Below are 19,134 nucleotides of genomic sequence, written 5' to 3'. Positions count from 1 at the left end.
ATGAATATCTCTACTTAGTCAATCAGCATAAACTAGTTGACTATGAACAGTACTGAAAATTGAACCGGGAGGTCAGATTGAAGCTGAGTGTTGCAGCATATTAGAATGATTGGCCACCAAAATGGAAGAATCTGCACAAAAACATGAATATTGGGCCATGTAATTTTTTTGCAATTTTTACAAGACTTAAATCACCTAAGTGGAAAATTTAAGACATTTAATTAGAATATATGGAAAGCCAATGGAAACTTTGTTCAATCTCCTTTGGAACAACTACACAAATGGAAAGAATTTTTTCAAGACTTATACAGTCATGAGCTGCTACCTGTCCCACTAGCAAACGCACCAACTTTGGAACTGCTAGAAAACCAAGCCATTGATGCTATACCAACAGTAGATGAAGTGAAAACAGTGATAAAACAACTCAAAAACAACAAAGTGCCTGGGATTGATGGTGTAACAGCTGAAGTGTTAAAAGCAGGTTGCGATATCTTTGTCAATCGTATACAGTCACTACTACAGCTAATATAGTATACAGAGAAAATTCCTACAGTATAGAAACAAGTGATTGTTATACCGACACTAAAGAAGAGTGACAGTCACGAATGCAAAAACTACCGTGGCATAAGCCTCCTATCAATAACTGGAAAATTTTTTAGAGAATCATCCAAACTCGACTATAGAAACATCAGGAGCAACTGTCGAGAGAAGAACAGGCTGGCTTTTGCCCAAATAGAGGCTGCTCCTATCAGACAAATGTTGGAAGAGAGGATATGCTGCGGAAAGCAAACAGTCATTGTGTTCATAGATTTCAAGGTGGCATTTGACAGCAACCATTGGCCAGCACTATGGGGGCATTCAAATTTGAACTTATACCTGCCAAAATCATGCAATTACTCACAGAAACATACAGTGGCTGTAGCAGCTGCATATGCATCTGTAATGAACTGTCTGATGAATTTTCAATACAAACCGGTGTAAGGTAGAGCTATATCATCTCACCCTTTATTATTCAATACTGTTATTGATGCAGTTATGCAAAAACCCTTCAATGGCCAGTGCAGTATCCAATATGACAAAAACAGCTATGTTACAGACCTAATGTTTCTGAATGATAGCACTGTATTTGCAGATGATGATGCCGAGGCGACACCCTGTACGACATTGCAAGTGCAGCACTGCCATTTGGTCTCAAAATTAATGCTGAAAAAACCAGAGTTCTGAGACTGATGGCTCACCATCTGCTGTTTACCTGGCTGGAATACAAATTGAACAGGTTGAAAGTTTCAAATACCTTGGGTCATTATTCCAAGAAAAGGAAATTTCATCATCTGTGGAAGTTTGTGGCAGGATTGGCCAGGCAACTGCTGCCTTCAACCATTGGACTAGTGCCTATGGAGGAAACAAAATTTAACCTTGAAGATAAAGATCCAACTGTTCTGGGCATTCATTTTACCAGTCTAGCTATATGGATCAGAAAAATGGACACTACTGAAAGAAGGCCTAAACATATTAGAAGTGTTCCAAATGTGATCCCTATGGCGAATACTAGATGTATCACTGTATGATCATCTGCAAAGTCACACAATCGGGCTCAGTTGTAATGAACAAACTACATTCAACTTGAAATACAAAAGCGCAGGCTGCAGTGATTTGAGCACGTATGCCGAATGCATGAATACAGAGTTCCATACTGTCTCCTATGAAGACAACTACTACTACCTGCACAGTGGAAGATCCACTGCACTAAAGAAAACATAGGTCAAGCAAATTGGGGACGACTTGAAACACCAGAGATTACATGTAGCTGATGCAAAACTCACAGCTGCTGTCCAGAAACAATGTTAAAATATCATACATAATGCTAGTTTTACAGTGACACCCACAACATGCTGGCTCTGACCCCCACTCTTGCCCATATGTTCATTAAGGGATCAAAGAAGAATGAGAATTTCACAAAATTTAGGAGTCATAATTGTTAGATTTAAGATTGACAATTTAGTTAAGGACATCAATGACTTTGAGTTTTTTTTTAGGGTTATTGTTTATAGTAGATTTTTATGATGATTTTTCCTCATTAATTAAAGTCTTTACAACTCGTAAAGTTTTGCTTAACAAATAGTTCTTTAAATTGGATCCTTCACATATATTAGAAATAAAATTATAAAAACATTATTATGAACATATATGTAAATTTTGCAGTCCAGTAAATTATGAACATATATCACAACCCAATTCAAAATTTCAGAACAAAACATTTAAGAATAAAATGACAGATTATCAAAAGAATATATTTTAATGTAGTTACAGGATTCAATCTAGTTTTAGAATTCAATACTAACTGAAGATGCGCAATACATGAAAATTAATTATTGGAATTTAATGCAGTAAGTATAACTTATCTGATGACTGTGTTTTTATGGTTATATTAAATATAAAAACAAATTATAAGAAAAAAATGTAGTTAAAGTCTGTCTGTATTAATTATATTAAAAACAAACATATGAAATAATGTTAAGGTAAATACATTAAATAAAAAAAAAATTACTCAGAATAATTTACAAGTCACATGCTGCTTTTGGAAATTATTTTTACATGTATTTGTTTACAACCGAATGTGATTTTTATAAATCGTGGATTTTTTATTCTTTTATTTGCATTTAAAAGTTCATCACAGAGTAATATTGTTTCTGTAAAAAAGTCATTTTGAGGAAATCCCAAGAAATGTCTTATTTTTTGTGAAAATATATATAGGCATAGTAAATTTTTAATAGTAATGAGAAGCTTAGCTTTTTATTAAAGCATTTCAAAGGAAAATAGTAAGTCTGATTTTGTTATAAACGAAATCAATTTGATCATCCTAAGAGAATTTTTCATCTAATAAAACACCTGGAAATTTCACTTTGTGAGCAACAGAAGTACTAGCATTATCATTAATGAGAATTCTATCCACACAATCGTCAATGTTACAATCCATCCATCCAGTGAATAATTTTTTTTTTGAGCTGCTATCTGGCCTGTTTTATTTTCAAATCCACATACACTTTTGGTAATTGCACACATGGTTTTAGATTTATTGTTTGGATTAGATATAAATTGTCATAATACAATCTGTTAGCAGTACAAATGAATAAATTTATTTGTAATCTTTAAATCTATTTATTCCCACTTGAAACAACTGTCATACTGTCTTCTTTTCTTTCGTTCCTTTTGACTTCAATTATATTTGAATACATACTATGCTATATATGTAATTACAGGTAGATTTTCTTTTAAAATTTTTCATAAATTTTTCCTTCCTACTTAATTATTTATTTTACTCTTCTCCTTATTGATAATGATGATTAATTGTCATAATGCACATTTAGTTAAGATTTCTCTCTCTCTCTCTCTCTCTCATACACACACACACACACACACACACACACACACACACACACACACACACATACACAGTTTGATGTCAACATTTATTTCAATAACCATTTAATGCAACTCTCATTGTTTGACATTTCTGATATTCGTTTCTTTTATTTTAGGTCATAGGAATGCATTACTTTTCACCTGTAGATAAAATGCAGTTATTAGAAATAATTGCAACTGATAAAACTTCCAAAGAAACAGCTGCTGCCGCTGTTGATGTTGGATTAAAACAAGGTAAAGTTGTAATCACAGTGCAAGATGGTCCAGGATTTTATACAACAAGAATATTAACAAATATGGCGTCTGAAGCATTACGTCTTCTACAGGTAAATATAAAAAATAATTTTTTTAATGGAAAACATACTAATAAGTATATTGAATTCAAGAAACCTTATTATAACTTTCTATTCATCAGTTCTGTAAATTTTCTTATAATAAAGTGGATGTTAAGGTTTTAAATATTAAGTATTTTTATAATTAGATCTCCACATACATTCTTGGTATAGCTGAAGTAGCAAAAACTGTCAAGTATATAAGTTACTTTGTAAGTTAGTTTAGTTACAACTATAAGTTGATAACTTGTATATAATTAATATGATTAACCATCATGTAATCTATTGGTGCTGTTTATTCATTTTTTGTAATTATCTCCTGTATAATTAAAAGAAATGTTGGATGATTTTCCATATATGTAGTAATTATGTTGAAGATCAATGTGAGGCAGTGATCTTGAAAAAATCTTCAAAGTGACATAAGTTCACTTCCTATATGCAACTTTTTGCTTAATGATTATTTTCGTAATTAAATATTAATAATATGATGGACAACATAACAATGTAAATATCAACCATAAACTGATTTAGATTTAACCTTCATTGTGTTTACATTAATTATATACAAAGTATAGAAAATAATGAAGAGATTTACTGATATCATGTTTTAGGAACTTATTTAACTTTTTTCAGAAGTTAAACTGTGGAGAAAATTTTCTGTAGGATCTTGTATAAAATTGTGCTTCTTGGTTATTTAATTTTAGCAATTAAGAGTGTTATGCAAATATTAAGGAGATTATCTTTTTTCAGCAAATTGCTTTTTTTGTTGCAGTTTTTCATAATATTTCTTGTTAACTGGTAACTCCATCCATAACTTTTCTTGCAACAGTCAATATTCTATTTTTATCAGGATCATTTTCTTATAGTACATCCTGACCCCATATTAGAAGACACCTTCCATGTGAAGGTTTCGGTCGCCATGCCACCCCCTCTGTACCTGGCCCTTATGGGCTTTACCGGAGGTCATCTTCAATACCTTGGCAATGACATCTTTCGATCTAGCTTCAGCCAGGATGCCACCAGTGTGAATGGTACAAGTGATATTCCATCAGTGTACTACTAATTATCATGAACTCATAAACAACACACATTATGCCAAGTCTGATTGGAGTACTGATTGGAGTACATGGTAACGAAGGAATTGAACTTACCTACTCAAAATAATCAAAAGTGAGTTCAGCATTCAAACAAAATGTAAATCATAAATCAAGAACATTAAAACACAATAACATTAACACCAAACACAAAACAAAATCAACAGCAAAATATAAATAACACAACAACAAAACTTAAAATGGGAAAATCCAAGTAGAACCCTAAATCCCCTTAGCAATCCTTTCCTTTGCAAGATAAGTTAAAAATTTTTCCACAAATGCCCATTCAGCCTGGTTCCTCCAATTAGCATGGAGCTCTAATGCCTATGCAATGATATCAAGTCTACGTGCACATCAACTCATATTTTGCTCATTGATACAACACATCGTAACTGTGATCTAGTTGTCCTCATTGCAGACACATTTCAGAGTATACCAGGCCGAATTTCTGCAATCTGTCTCGAAAAGTGCCATGGCCAGAAAGAAATTGCAGCACATACTTATTAGGGTGTACCCAAGAGGCAAACCAACAGCATTTGGGAAGAGATCATGCATATAACGTCTGCCCTCTGCCTCATCCCATCTGGCCTGCCACAAGGCATCTCCATATTGTTCAATCTTTCAAATTTTCTTTGAAGTCAGCTCATCAGACTTCTTTGTAACATAACATTGTTGCTTCTCTGACGCAATCAAATCTGTAATCACCAAGGTCACCTCCCATGAAATTGTATAGTAACCACCTGTCACCATTAACAATATAAGACATTGAACCCTCAATAAAATATCCCGATAGCTTTTACATTTTAGCCTATCTCCCCAAACAGGCGCTGCATATAGCATAATAGCCTTCCACATGCCCTTATACAGAGTTGACCACACGTCGAATACCAAAGAAGGTACTACCAGACCTTCCCCGTGACATATTGAAGATGCTTGTTAAATTGCAATTTCCTCATGAAGAAATACCCCGAAGTACTTTTGAACTTGAACATACTTTATATGCTGGCTTGTCATCAAAACATGGGCTCATCAACTCGCTTGGGCCAAACTATACTGCTTGTAGTATAAGCCAACTTCTACTTGACTTATAGTGCAAGCCAAGTAGAAGTTGTGCATGTTATAGTTGTTTATCTCTTCTTGTGTCTAATGTTCATGGTTTTCTACAGAAGAATATGGATTGCCCAATTGCAATAAATTCTCTTTAGTAAACCTTTGACAAGAAATTACTAATCCTTTTGAAAACCATCCTTAAGCTTTACAGCTGGCCTAGTATTGCTTGTAACCAGCAAATAATCTTTCACTGCTTTTCCATGCATTTCACATACTTTGCTTGTAATTTCCTGCCAAGGCATATTTAATTGTACTTTTATTGCTAAGTACTTATCTTCAAACTATCAGTGCAATTATTTATCCTTCATCTTTATAATAATCATTATGATGGGTTGGTTGTTTATTTTCAACATTTTGTCATGTCTTTGATTATTGTCATATCTGATCAAAAGTGATTAGTGCAAAAATTAGTATTACGGCATTAATTGTTTATTTTTTCTCAAAGAAACAAAAGGCCAATTACATGCTATGAAAGATAAATTTTGTAGAGCATGAAAAATGCCAAATATGATAGGAAATTAAACTCAAAATCTTCCGGATGAAAAGCAGAGATGACACTACTCCAATATAGAGGTTGGCGTTGTTATTATAATAATTATGAAAAATTAAGAGTCAAAGACATTTAAGGACTGTAAAGATGTCAGAGTTCTGTTTGGGCACATTTAGTGGTTACACAGATCAGAATAGTATAAAATGTTTAATTTAACAAGTTTGAAACATGTATCATATTCTTTTATTAATGAATAAACTAATGAATTTACCATAGATAAAAATATTTTTTTTTAAGACACGCAACATGATATCGTAATAAAATATTTTTATTTTTTTTTTTAACAAAATGTCCGTCCATCTGTGTTGGTCTCTATTTTGCAACTTTCAAAATTGTTTATTTGCCCAACCTAACTCATTTATAATGGTATAATGTGTAAACAAAATCGTAGGTTTTGTTATCTGATCTAAAAACACACTCGGGAACAAAAAAAAGTTATTATAAATTTGAGAATTACTGGTTGTATATTTTACATATATTCTTACAGACAGCAGCACGTAAGTGAATCATCTTAAATTATGGTATAACTACTGAAGAAGCAGTGTAATACTACTCTTTATCTCATAGCTCAACCCAAGGAGATTAAAATTAGCCATTTATCAAATTTCTAAAAATTGACTGATTAGGTAGGTTCATAGAATTCAATTTCATAATTTACAGTTATTTCATACATAGATATTTTTTTCTGCGAGTTTATAATGAGCAAGGAAAAACAGATTTCAACTGTATTTAAATTTAAAATTTACAACTTTTAAAGGAATTGCAGTTGAAAATCAATCACACATTTTTTGTTTGATTTTAAGTCTAATATAATAGAAACATTAATTTATATTAAATTAATTATTTAAAAATGAAAATGGGGAAAAGAGAAAGGTTAAATTTTATGAAGTTCGATAATATTCATAAAATAAATATTTTATATGTTAAGTATGTAGTAGAAAAATTTTTTAAATTGGTCAGTAGTTAATTTGAAGTGGTAACAGAAAGAAGCACAATAAGACTTTCTTATATGCTGAAGTATTGTTTCAAGTTAACATGAAAATAGTTGTGTGTGTTTTGATATAAATGAATATTGTTAGTTTTTTAAGAGAATATAACAAATCTTTTTAATAAAGATAACACATTTATAAACATGACTAAATTGAAATATATATAATATTGGTCTACATATTTTATATTTATGGATTTTTCTATTTTTAAGACATCATTTTTTTACTTTCTTTTTGAAGGGATCCCAAAAAATAATATATTTCAAATAGTAATATTTGTAGGTGTTAAATATTTTATAATACAGCACGTAATACTCCTCCACAAATAGCTTAATATTTTTTTTTTGTTTTACTAAATGTAATATTTTAGAATCACTTACAGAATCAAATAGCTTGGGCTTTTTATGATACATCTTGTAAAATAATTTGTCATTTTACAGTATAAACTGCTTTTTTTTGTCTTCAGTCATTTGACTGGTTTGATGCAGCTCTCCAAGATTCCCTATCTAGTGCTAGACGTTTCATTTCAGTATACCCCCTACATCCTACATCCCTAACAGTTTGTTTTATATATTCCAAACATGGCCTGTCTACACAATTTTTTCCTTCTACCTGTCCTTCCAATATTAAAGCAACTATTCCAGGATGCCTTTGTATGTGGCCTATAAGTCTGTCTCTTCTTTTAACTATATTTTTCCAAATGCTTCTTTCTTCATCTATTTGCCGCAATACCTCTTCATTTGTCACTTTATCCACCCATCTGATTTTTAACATTCTCCTATAGCACCACATTTCAAAAGCTTCTATCTTTTCTTCTCAGATACTCCGAATGTCCAAGCTTCACTTCCATATAAAGCGACACTCCAAACATATACTTCCAAAAATTTTTTCCTGACATTTAAATTAATTTTTGATGTTAACAAATTATATTTCTGACTGAAGGCTCGTTTTGCTTGTGCTATATGGCATTTTATATCGCTCTTGCTTCGTCCATCTTTAGTAATTCTACTTCCCAAATAACAAAATTCTTCTACCTCCATAATCTTTTCTCCTCCTATTTTCACATTCATTGATCCATCTTTGTTATTTCTAATACATTTCATTACTTTTGTTTTGTATTTGTTTATTTTCATGCGATAGTTCTTGCGTAGGACTTCATCCATTCATTGTTTCTTCTAAATCCTTTTTACTCTCGGCTAGAATTACTATATCATCAGCAAATCGTACCATCTTTATCTTTTCACCTTGTACTCTTACTCCGAATCTAAATTGTTCTTTAACATCATTAACTGCTAGTTCCATGTAAAGATTAAAAAGTAACGGAGATAGGGAACATCCTTGTCGGACTCCCTTTCTTATTACGGCTTCTTTCTTATGTTCTTCAATTGTTACTGTTGCTGTTTGGTTCCTGTACATGTTAGCAATTGTTCTTCTATCTCTGTATTTGAGCCCTAATTTTTTAAAAATGCTGAACATTTTATTCCAGTCAACGTTATCGAATGCCTTTTCTAGGTCTATAAACGCCAAGTATGTTGGTTTGTTTTTCTTTAATCTTCCTTCTACTATTAATCTGAGGCCTAAAATTGCTTCCCTTGTCCCTATACTTTTCCTGAAACCAAATTGGTCTTCTCCTAACACTTCTTCCACTCTCCTCTCAATTCTTCTGTATAAAATTCTGGTTAAGATTTTTGATGCATGACTAGTTAAACTAACTGTTCTGTATTCTTCACATTTATCTGCCCCTGCTTTCTTTGGTATCATGACTATAACACTTTTTTTGAAGTCTGACGGAACTTCCCCTTTTTCATAAATATTACACACCAGCTTGTATAATCTATCAATCGCTTCCTCACCTGCACTGCGCAGTAATTCTACAGGTATTCCGTCTATTCCAGGAGCCTTTCTGCCATTTAAATCTTTTAATGCTCTCTTAAATTCAGATCTCAGTATTTTTTCTCCCATTTCATTCTCTTCAACTTCCTCTTCTTCCTCTATAACACCATTTTCTAATTCATTTCCTCCTTATAACTCTTCTATATATTCCACCCATCTATCGACTTTACCTTTCGTATTACATATTGGTGTACCATCTTTGTTTAACACATTATTAGATTTTAATTTATGTACCCCAAAATTTTCCTTAACTTTCCTGTATGCTCTGTCTATTTTACCAATGTTCATTTCTCTTAGACTTCTGAACACTTTTCTTTAATCCACTCTTCTTTCGCTAGTTTGCACTTCCTGTTTATAGCATTTCTTAATTGTCGGTAGTTCCTTTTACTTTCTTCATCACTAGCATTCTTATATTTTCAATTTTCATCCATCAGCTGCAATATTTCGTCTTAAACCCAAGGTTTTCTACCAGTTCTCTTTGTTCCACCTAAGTTCGCTTCTGCTGATTTAATAATTTCCTTTTTAACATTCTCCCATTCTTCTTCTACATTTTCTACCTTATCTTTTTTACTCAGACCTCTTGCGATGTCCTCCTCAAAAATCTTCTTTACCTCCTCTTCCTCAAGCTTCTCTAAATTCCACCGATTCATCTGACACCTTTTCTTCAGGTTTTTTAATCCCAATTTACATTTCATTATCACCAAATCATGGTCGCTATCAATGTCTGCTCCAGGGTAAGTTTTGCAGTCAACGAGTTCATTTCTAAATCTTTGCTTAACCATGATATAATCTATCTGATACCTTGCAGTATCGCCTAGCTTTTTCCAAGTGTATATTCTTCTATTATGATTTTTAAATTGGGTTTTGGCAATTACTAAATTATACTTCGTGCAAAACTCTATAAGTCGGCCCCCTCTTTCATTCCTTTTGCCCAGCCCGTATTCACCCGCTATATTTCCTTCCTTGCCCTTTCCAATGCTTGCATTCCAATCTCAAACTATTATTAAATTTTCATCTTCTTTTACGTGTTTAATTGCTTCATCAATCTGTTCGTATACACACTCTACCTCATCATCATCATGGGCGCTTGTAGGCATATAGACGTTAACAATCATTGTCTGTTTAGGTTTTGATTTTATCCTTATTACAATGATTCTATGCTATAAACTGCTACAGTAGAATATTTATTCCTAAAACTTCATTAAATTGAGTTGTGCTAAGTACTTTTGTGAGTTTCACACTTTATATTCTTCAAAAATTTCTTTTTTTAATCTTGCTTTATAGGAAGGTGTAAATCCAAAAGATCTGGATAAGATGTCAAAAAAATTTGGGTTCCCAGTCGGTGCAGCAACTCTGTGTGATGAAGTTGGAATCGATGTAGGAGCTCATATAGCTCATGATCTCAGTAAAGTATTTGGTGAGAGATTTGCTGGTGGAAACATAAATGTACTTCAGGACATGGTGAAGGCTGGATTTTTGGGTACGTTACTGTTTTTAATAAAAATATTTTTTTTACCATTAAAATAAAATATAAATATGAAGATCCTGTTAATGTGCAAGAACTGTGTTAGAACTGATAAAGTTATAAACACTGAACAAGTCACACGTAGTACAGAAACGTTTTTTCATTGTCTTATTATGGGGACATACTGTCCTGTCGGTTAATATCACAGTTCATATCTAGTAGTTCTATACATTCTATTCATTCAGTTGGTGTTTATTAATTTTAGTAGATATATTTGGGTGTAAAATAAGTTATAAACTGTTTTAATTTCTAGCCTTTTTTATATCTTTCAATTCATACTTTCATTAACCATTGTATTTATTGTATTTAAATTAATTTAGATTTTACATAAATTAATTTCATTTGCTATTTTTTGTTAAATTTCATTAAATACATATTTTTTATATATATTTTTCAGTAAAGTACTAAAAAAATTGTAATATGTGTAATATTTCTGTTTTCATTTCTTTTCGTAATTTTTTGTGTGGGGTTTTAATAAATTTCACATTACAGTACTTCCATATTACAAAATTAATTATTGCTATTTAAGCAATAATTAAATAAAATAATTATAACAAAAATATGTTGAGTAAGAACATAACAAATATATATAAAATATTGCATAAGAAAAAATGAAAAGAAAAGGGTTTATTTTGATTACTTTTTTCATGTCTATTTTTTTAATTTACGCAGTGTTTTAAATAAAAATATATGTTATAATAGGTAATCACAATTACATACTTTCTTCTGCATATAAAAATTAAATATATTGTTATAATACATTAATGCTGTCTTTGTGTGTGTATTTATGACGAATTGATTTATTTATTCATGCAAAAAAATTATTTGTGCATATTTTGTTTAATATATTTTTAGTTTTGTTAGCTGAAGTTTTATCAATATACTTATACTCTGTAGTCATTGCTGAGATAAATATGCTCAGTATGCTGAGTAATATGGTGCAGTATTACAGTAAACGATAAACAATGAATTTATATTAGAAAGAAGTTTATGTCTTTGCTTTCAAATATATAAAAGTTAATTTCTTCCAATTAAGTATCAAATAATATGCAGTTTTATATATATATATATATATATATATATATATATATATATCCAAATAGATCTTGATGTTAAATATGGATTAATTTCTGAGTATTATAAAAAAAAATAAATAGATTACACACACATATCTATACTATTATATAAAGATGAAGAGGTTTTTATTTGTTCAGGATAAACAGAAAAACTACTCCATCAATCGCAACCAAATTTTTACCCGTGTTTGGCAATACTGTGAAGTTACTGGCAAACATATGGTTTTATGTAAACAGCTGATTTATATCAGCTATTCATATTTTTAGTCTATTATTGTCACTTGAGACCATAAACAAACTTTTCATGAAACAAGTTTTTGTTGTGTGTTATAAAAACAAGTGATATTAATTATGAGCAATGTTATGCAATAAAGTTTTGTGTTAAAACTCTGTGAGAATGCTACTGAAACTTTTTCAAAATTGAAAAGGGTGTATGGAGATGACACTCTGTCACTAGCCCGAGTTTTTATTAGGTGGTTTAAAGCATTTTCAGATGGCCAGGAATACCAGTTGTAGATAATTCATGCTCTGAAAGACCGTTAATGTCAAAAAGTGATGACAATGTTGAGCGAATCACAGATATGGTACGACCGGTGATTAACTGTCAGAATGATCGCAGAATTTTAATCATACCACAGTTTGTCAAATTTTGACAAACGAATTGGACATGAAAAAGGTTTGTGTAAAATCTATGCCAAAAAACCTCACTGTTAGCAGAAAAACAACAGGGTGGAAGTGTGCCACAATCTTCTAGGGCGAATTGAAACTAATTCTGATATTCTAAAAAATGTTATAACGTGATAAATCTTGGATATTTGCGCACAACCCAGAAATAAAATGCCAGCGCAAGATGTAGCACGCCTCAAACTCACCACGTCCCAAAAAAGCAAAAATAGCAAATCAAAACCACGCTAATTTATTTCTTTGACAGTAATGGCATTTTCCATAAGGAGTTTTGTCTACAGGACAGACTGTAAATCAATATGTTTACTGAGAAATTCTTGAAAGACTGCGGAAAAGAGTTGTCTCATGTGCGACTGGGGCCAGCTATCACGACAACTGGATGCTACATCATGACAATGCACCTTGATACACTGCACTCTCAATTAATGAGTTTGTGGCAAAGAAAAACATTTCTGTATTTCCTCAACCACCTTATTCACCTGACTTGAGTCCCTGTGACTTTCTTGTTCCCACCTTAAAAAACATAAAAAAATGTAACTGACCATCTGAAAGATATTCTGGTTTCTGAGCTCCAGCACAGCTATGAAGAGTGGGAAAACCATTTGAAGCATTGCATGGCTTCCAAAGGGAACTATTTTGAAGGTGATAGAGTCCATGTATAATTTGACTGTAAATAAAACCCTTTCTGAACCAGTCTCATTACTTTTACAGACTTCGTATATGTATGTATGCTGTTTATTTTGTTAGTAATACTCAGAAATTACTTCAGATTTAACATCAAGATCTATTTGCTAACTGTTATATAATTTTTCTCATTTTTAATTATCATAAATCTTTAAATTATATCTCCAGTGATCTGTCAGCATAATAAGTGCAAATCTGTTTGTAAAACACAACCTCTGGTCATATTGTGCAGTCTAATAAATCCAGGTATGTCAGTGGGTATAAAATCTGCTTTATCTTCATTATAAATATTATTATAAAGAAAGGAAAATCTTTACTGGAAATAAATGTAAAACGCATTTTTTTTATAGCTCATTACTTCAGTTTAATCCATCTTCATGTTCGGATTACTAACATTTTATTTTAACTGTTGCAGGTCGTAAATCAGGTAAAGGTTACTTTATTTATAAGCCAGGAACAAAGGACAGGCCAGTCAATGAAGGTGCTATTACAATCCTCAGAAAATACGGTACAAAACCCACAACAGTACAGAGTGAAGAAGATATGCAACTTCGTATGGTCTCACGTTTTGTAAATGAAGCACTTCTGTGCCTTGAAGAAGGAATATTAGATAATCCTGTAAGTATTTTGTCTTAATGTAAAAATTTTTATAATGAAACAGATTCTTAATTTTTATTATTTTGAAAATTGGAACTTATTTGTCTAATAAAGAAACCACGAGGAGTGGAGTAAACAGAAAACATGCTTACATTGTAATTATTAAGTTATGTCTTAAATTCATAAATTTTGTAGAAAATTTTATTGAACAATATGATTTTATAATAGTAAAAATCTAATCATTAAAAAGTTAGTTTAGAGATTTATCAAAAATTTGTTTGAAAATTATAGTTTTCATTTTAACCCCAATCTTATTGAATTAGCTAATTGAAAATTCCTTTTATACGTACTTGTTTTTTATGTAGTATTTTTTTGTGGAAATTAAGAAAATGCTGACTATGGTCAAGCCAAAACACAGTTCAACCAATTAATATATTTCATAACCATTTCAATATGGATTTATATTATGAATTATTGTTTAATTTATCACATCTGTGCCTATTCACAGTGTATACACTGTAGGGGGCTTGTGCATATATATGTATGTATGATGATTAAATATTAATTTTATAAATCTCAAAGGCAAATGCAGTAAACTCTCGATTATCTACAGTAATGGCTGGCACAAAATTCGTGGATAATCCAATAATACTGAAGGAAATTTGTAATGAAAATGTTTATTCCTAATATGAACTCTTGTTTAATAATATTAAATTTTATTAATTTTTAACTGTAATAAACATAAACAAGTAATGAACAAAACTGAATGCACATTAAATTGTGAAAATTATATTAGTGAATACACAATAATGCAGTATGTTGTTTCAATTCGAAAATTAAATTTATATGCAAAGAAACCTTTTTTAAACTTTTAAACCTTTTTTAAATTTTAATTCAAAATTAAAATTTTAATTAATGAAGTATTTGTATCTTAATGGGAAGGCACTTCGGTTTGAATCAGACTTTATCTCCTGTGTTTTTTTTAACTTTTTTTTTTAATAATTAATTTGATTTAATAGTTATTAACCTATGATTGTAAAAAAAATTTACAATAAATAATAATTCAATGATAATAAAAAATGAAAAATAATTATTGATGAAATAAAATTTTATATACTTTTAAAAATGAGTGAATGTAATTTAATAGGCGTTATATATGTATATATGTAATCTATATTTGGTGAAACATAAAAATCTGATTATTTAATATTAATTGAAAATTATAATTTAGAACCGAGTTCATACGAGGATTATTTTTTTTTCAAGGTCCGATCGGTCACGAAATTAAAACCACAGTGAAAATAAGAAATTTTTTAGTTATAACAAGTACTTACTTACATAGTTATGCTATTTCTCTACATAGTCGCCACTCCGATTTAGACATTTGTCGTAGCGTGATACCAACTTTCCAATACCCTCGTCATAGAACGGAGCTGCCTATGTTTTCAGCTGTGTTTCTACGCCGGTCTGCAGCTCGATGTCTGTGCCAAAATGTTGTCCTCCTAGCCGGCGTTTTGTGTGAGCAAAGAAGTGAAAATCAGATGGAGCCAAGTCTGGGTTGTATGGTAGGTGATCAAACACTTCCCGACGCTGCAGAAGCTTCTTTGTTACAGCTGCAGTGTGCGGCCGAGCATTGTCGTGGAGAAAGACAATGCCTGATGACAAAATACCTCTCCACTTTTTCTGAATTGTCCTTCATAGACGTTGCAGAGGATGCAGTGGGTGGTCGTGCCACGTTTCATGAATTCCACCAAGAGAACTCCATTCCGGTTCCAGAACACAGTAGCCGTATGCTTTCTGTTGGAGAAGGTTTGTTTGAACTTCTTTGGTTTACTGGGAGAATGTAAATGCATCCACTGTTTGGATTGTTCTTTTGTTTCTTCAGACATTACTTATTCGTCGATGAATTTTAGCCGCATTACACCCCTCAGCCTGAAGAAATCGAATTACCTTCACACTTGGCAGGAGATGCCATTGTTGTAGACATGTTTACATGCTAGCTGCGTGTTCAGAACAAAATGAAGTGACACGGCGTGATTGAAGGCCATACTAGAGACCCTGCGCAACACATATGCGCAAAGGTTCATCTGATTTTGCGTGGGTTTTTATTTCGCAACCGATCGGACCTTGAAAAAAATATCCCTCGATTTTTGGATTTTCTTAGCAAAAGTTATAAAAATTGTAAATTTGGATTTTAAAAATCATTTTATATAATTATTTGACAAAAAAATAAAATACATTTTTGATTTATATTCAATTTAAAGTGATTGTTGAAATTTTTTTCCCTTGCACATAATATGCGCAAGATTTCTGGTGTGTCGTATAAATAAAAAGTTAATAAATTAAACTATTCTTTTAATGAACTGCTGTATACTGGTTACAAATATTAATTTTGACCTTACTTTGTAGAATAATCAGTTTTTATTATTGGATTATTTGTTAAACAATTTATTTAAAGAGTAATCAAGGGACTTTTACTCTAACCTAATATTTCAGGTAAGATTGTTGAATTAATAATTATATAAATATTTGATGTTAAAAACTACTATTTTAGCAATTGTGTAACTGTCCACTTTTATTAAATAATTGGAGGATCATATCTCACTTTCAAATGAAATCAGTTTAAATGAAGTGCAGCAAAAAATATGTATATGTTATTTAATAGATGTACAAGGAAGTGATGTGGTGTCCACATCAAAATTTTTTTCTTTTGAAAAACCTTAAAAAACCTCTTCAAAAACAATTTTGAAAACCCTCTTTTAGGTTTAAAATTAACTCTGCATCTATCATTATTATAAATATTTTTTAGGTTCTCAAAATTATTATTTATGTTTGTAGTATAAGTATTATTCTACTCAGATGATTACGGATTCTACTCAGATGATTACGGATTTCTTTGTTTAATAATATTGCATATCTGTATCCTGTATACTTGTTTTTATATCCAAAAATTGTATTAGTTTCAGTTCTAGTTGTAAATTGCTATTTATTTTTAAATATATTTAGTTTCTTAAATATTATTTCATTGTTTACAATAAATTGATTTCCAGTTAACTTCCAGTATAATGTTTAGCAATTTTATTGACAAAACAGATTGATGTTTTCACCTAATATTATTGATATTCTTAAAATGTTTAGAAGCAGTAAATCTGAATAAATATTTTGCTAAGAGTTTGTTTGTGTACTTTTTTATGGAGTATGATGTGAGTAGAGTATAGTGCTACTTCATGTAACGGATCTATTCATCTTTTGTATTAATGTTGTATACTTTTTTCACAGCTTGAAGGTGATGTAGGTGCTGTCTTTGGACTTGGTTTCCCACCATTCACTGGAGGTCCATTCCGTTGGGTAGATGCATTTGGAGCCGATAAACTCGTAAACAAAATGCTTTTATTTCAACAACAGTATGGAGTTTCATTCCAGCCGTGTCAGCTCCTTCTAGACCATTCAAAGGATAGCTCCAAGTTGTTTTACCCATCATAGCTTCATCAGTTAATGTAAATTGTAATATATTTGTTTAAGGAAACTGCCAGTTATAATTAATTTCTTTTTCTCAGATATCTGATGAGATTCTGTAAAATTTTAGTTTTTATAATGTGGTTGCAGTTAATAATGGGTTATCCAGAAAATTAAATTAAAAAAAGAATAATATTAGTGCAGTATTTTTTCTTTTTATTAAGTTTTAACTACCAATAGCATTAGTATAAAATCATACAAGTCTTTCATTGTACTTGTGAGAGTTGGGAGAAAGTATTTTGGCACTAAATCACATCTTTTTCTATATTGAATATTCAATACATTGTGGTATTATAGTAATATATAAATGAGATTTTTTGTAGGACAGGCGGCTTCTACATTCCTTGTCTTAAATATTACCCCTTTCTTACTTTAATTACTTTCTCAGCATGCCTTCACTTATCAGATTCAGTTCATAAACATTATAAATTAATGGTAAATTTAGTGTGGTCTATCGCTTCTTGAATCCAAAATGTATTATTGTGATTGTATTTCACAGCTCTCAGGCCAGTCAGTTATTTTAAAAATAACTACTGATGCATTGTTTAAACAAAATGCTGGGTTATTTCATTCTTGAATGGGAGAAAATAACTCTGTATATAGGAGATATAAACAGACTAAACTTCCTTTTTGTAAGCAACTCATAATTTTGTTACATTAACTCTGCATTATTATGTTTTTAATAAATAATTTTATTTTGTAAAATAAGATACATATTATTTTGCACAATTTTTTTATTATTAATTGTTATAGAAATAAGTTATTTAATCTTTAGTATATTTATGTTAGACTTTTAATTAATTAAAAATGTTTTGAGATTTAGTTACATATAAGAAATACCATTTCATGTTACAGAATAATTGCCCTTTGTTGTAAGTATTTGATTTATTAATAATATTTTTATTTATTAATGTTTTTTTTTTCATATGTAACTACAAATATATTTTGATTTACATTTTTCTTTTCTTAATGTGGTTTGCTAAATTATTTTTCTGTGAATAGTGTTAATGATTTGTAAATTCGAGTGGATGATTTTGTGTTTTTAATAATAAATGTTTAATTAACAATAATGTTATATTGGAGAAAATTGACTATTATGGCTTACTTGGAGTAATATTTTGCTATAAACTTATTCTGTGGTTTCCTCAGTATTTTTTATTATTTGATGTAAATGAGATGCATTATAAGACTTCTTCTACACATCTACTATTGGTGTTCCTTTTTTGTATATGACAAAAAAAAATCAATTATCTGTTACAGTTATCTATTACAGGGAAGTAATGATAATTTTTATAATAATTTATTTTTTAAAGCCATTATATACACTAGTCCTGTTAAAATGTATCTTATAAAGTACACTACTGTTTATGACTGATGTTATTGGTATTAAGTAGTTAAGAAATATATATGTTAAATTAATTCTACATTTATATACAGACTTTTTATAAATGTGCCAATCTTAAATATATTTTTATAACGCCAGGTTATTGTACTGTTGGAAATTTTTTGAATATATATGTATTCATTGTTATTTTTAAATATCTAAAAAAGTTGTAGTTCTGTTATTTCTAACCTCTTTTTTTCATTTCTACACAGTTATATTTTTTTATAGCATAAAATAATGTCATATAAATAAATCAGTGCATGAAAAACATTGTTAG

The 19,134-nt window shown here is 30.5% G+C and overlaps 1 protein-coding gene across 1 annotated transcript in view; it reads left to right on the top strand.

The window, feature by feature from the left end:
* Mtpalpha (monolysocardiolipin acyltransferase Mtpalpha) overlaps window positions 1-18,616 on the top strand; it is a 52,503-nt gene extending 33,887 nt beyond the window's left edge. The window contains exons 9-12 of the mRNA XM_075357463.1: window positions 3,540-3,749; window positions 10,676-10,871; window positions 13,776-13,978; window positions 17,237-18,616. Coding sequence (XP_075213578.1) covers window positions 3,540-3,749; window positions 10,676-10,871; window positions 13,776-13,978; window positions 17,237-17,440 — 813 coding nt within the window. The 3' untranslated portion in view covers window positions 17,441-18,616. The remainder of the gene's footprint in view (window positions 1-3,539; window positions 3,750-10,675; window positions 10,872-13,775; window positions 13,979-17,236) is intronic.
* The last annotated feature ends 518 nt before the right edge of the window (window positions 18,617-19,134 follow it).

This window comes from Lycorma delicatula, chromosome 2 (genome assembly GCF_047948215.1).
Source record: "Lycorma delicatula isolate Av1 chromosome 2, ASM4794821v1, whole genome shotgun sequence".
Lineage (NCBI taxonomy): Eukaryota > Metazoa > Arthropoda > Insecta > Hemiptera > Fulgoridae > Lycorma > Lycorma delicatula.
Note: the sequence above shows the minus strand (reverse complement) of the source record. Positions and strands in the feature narration are given on the sequence as shown.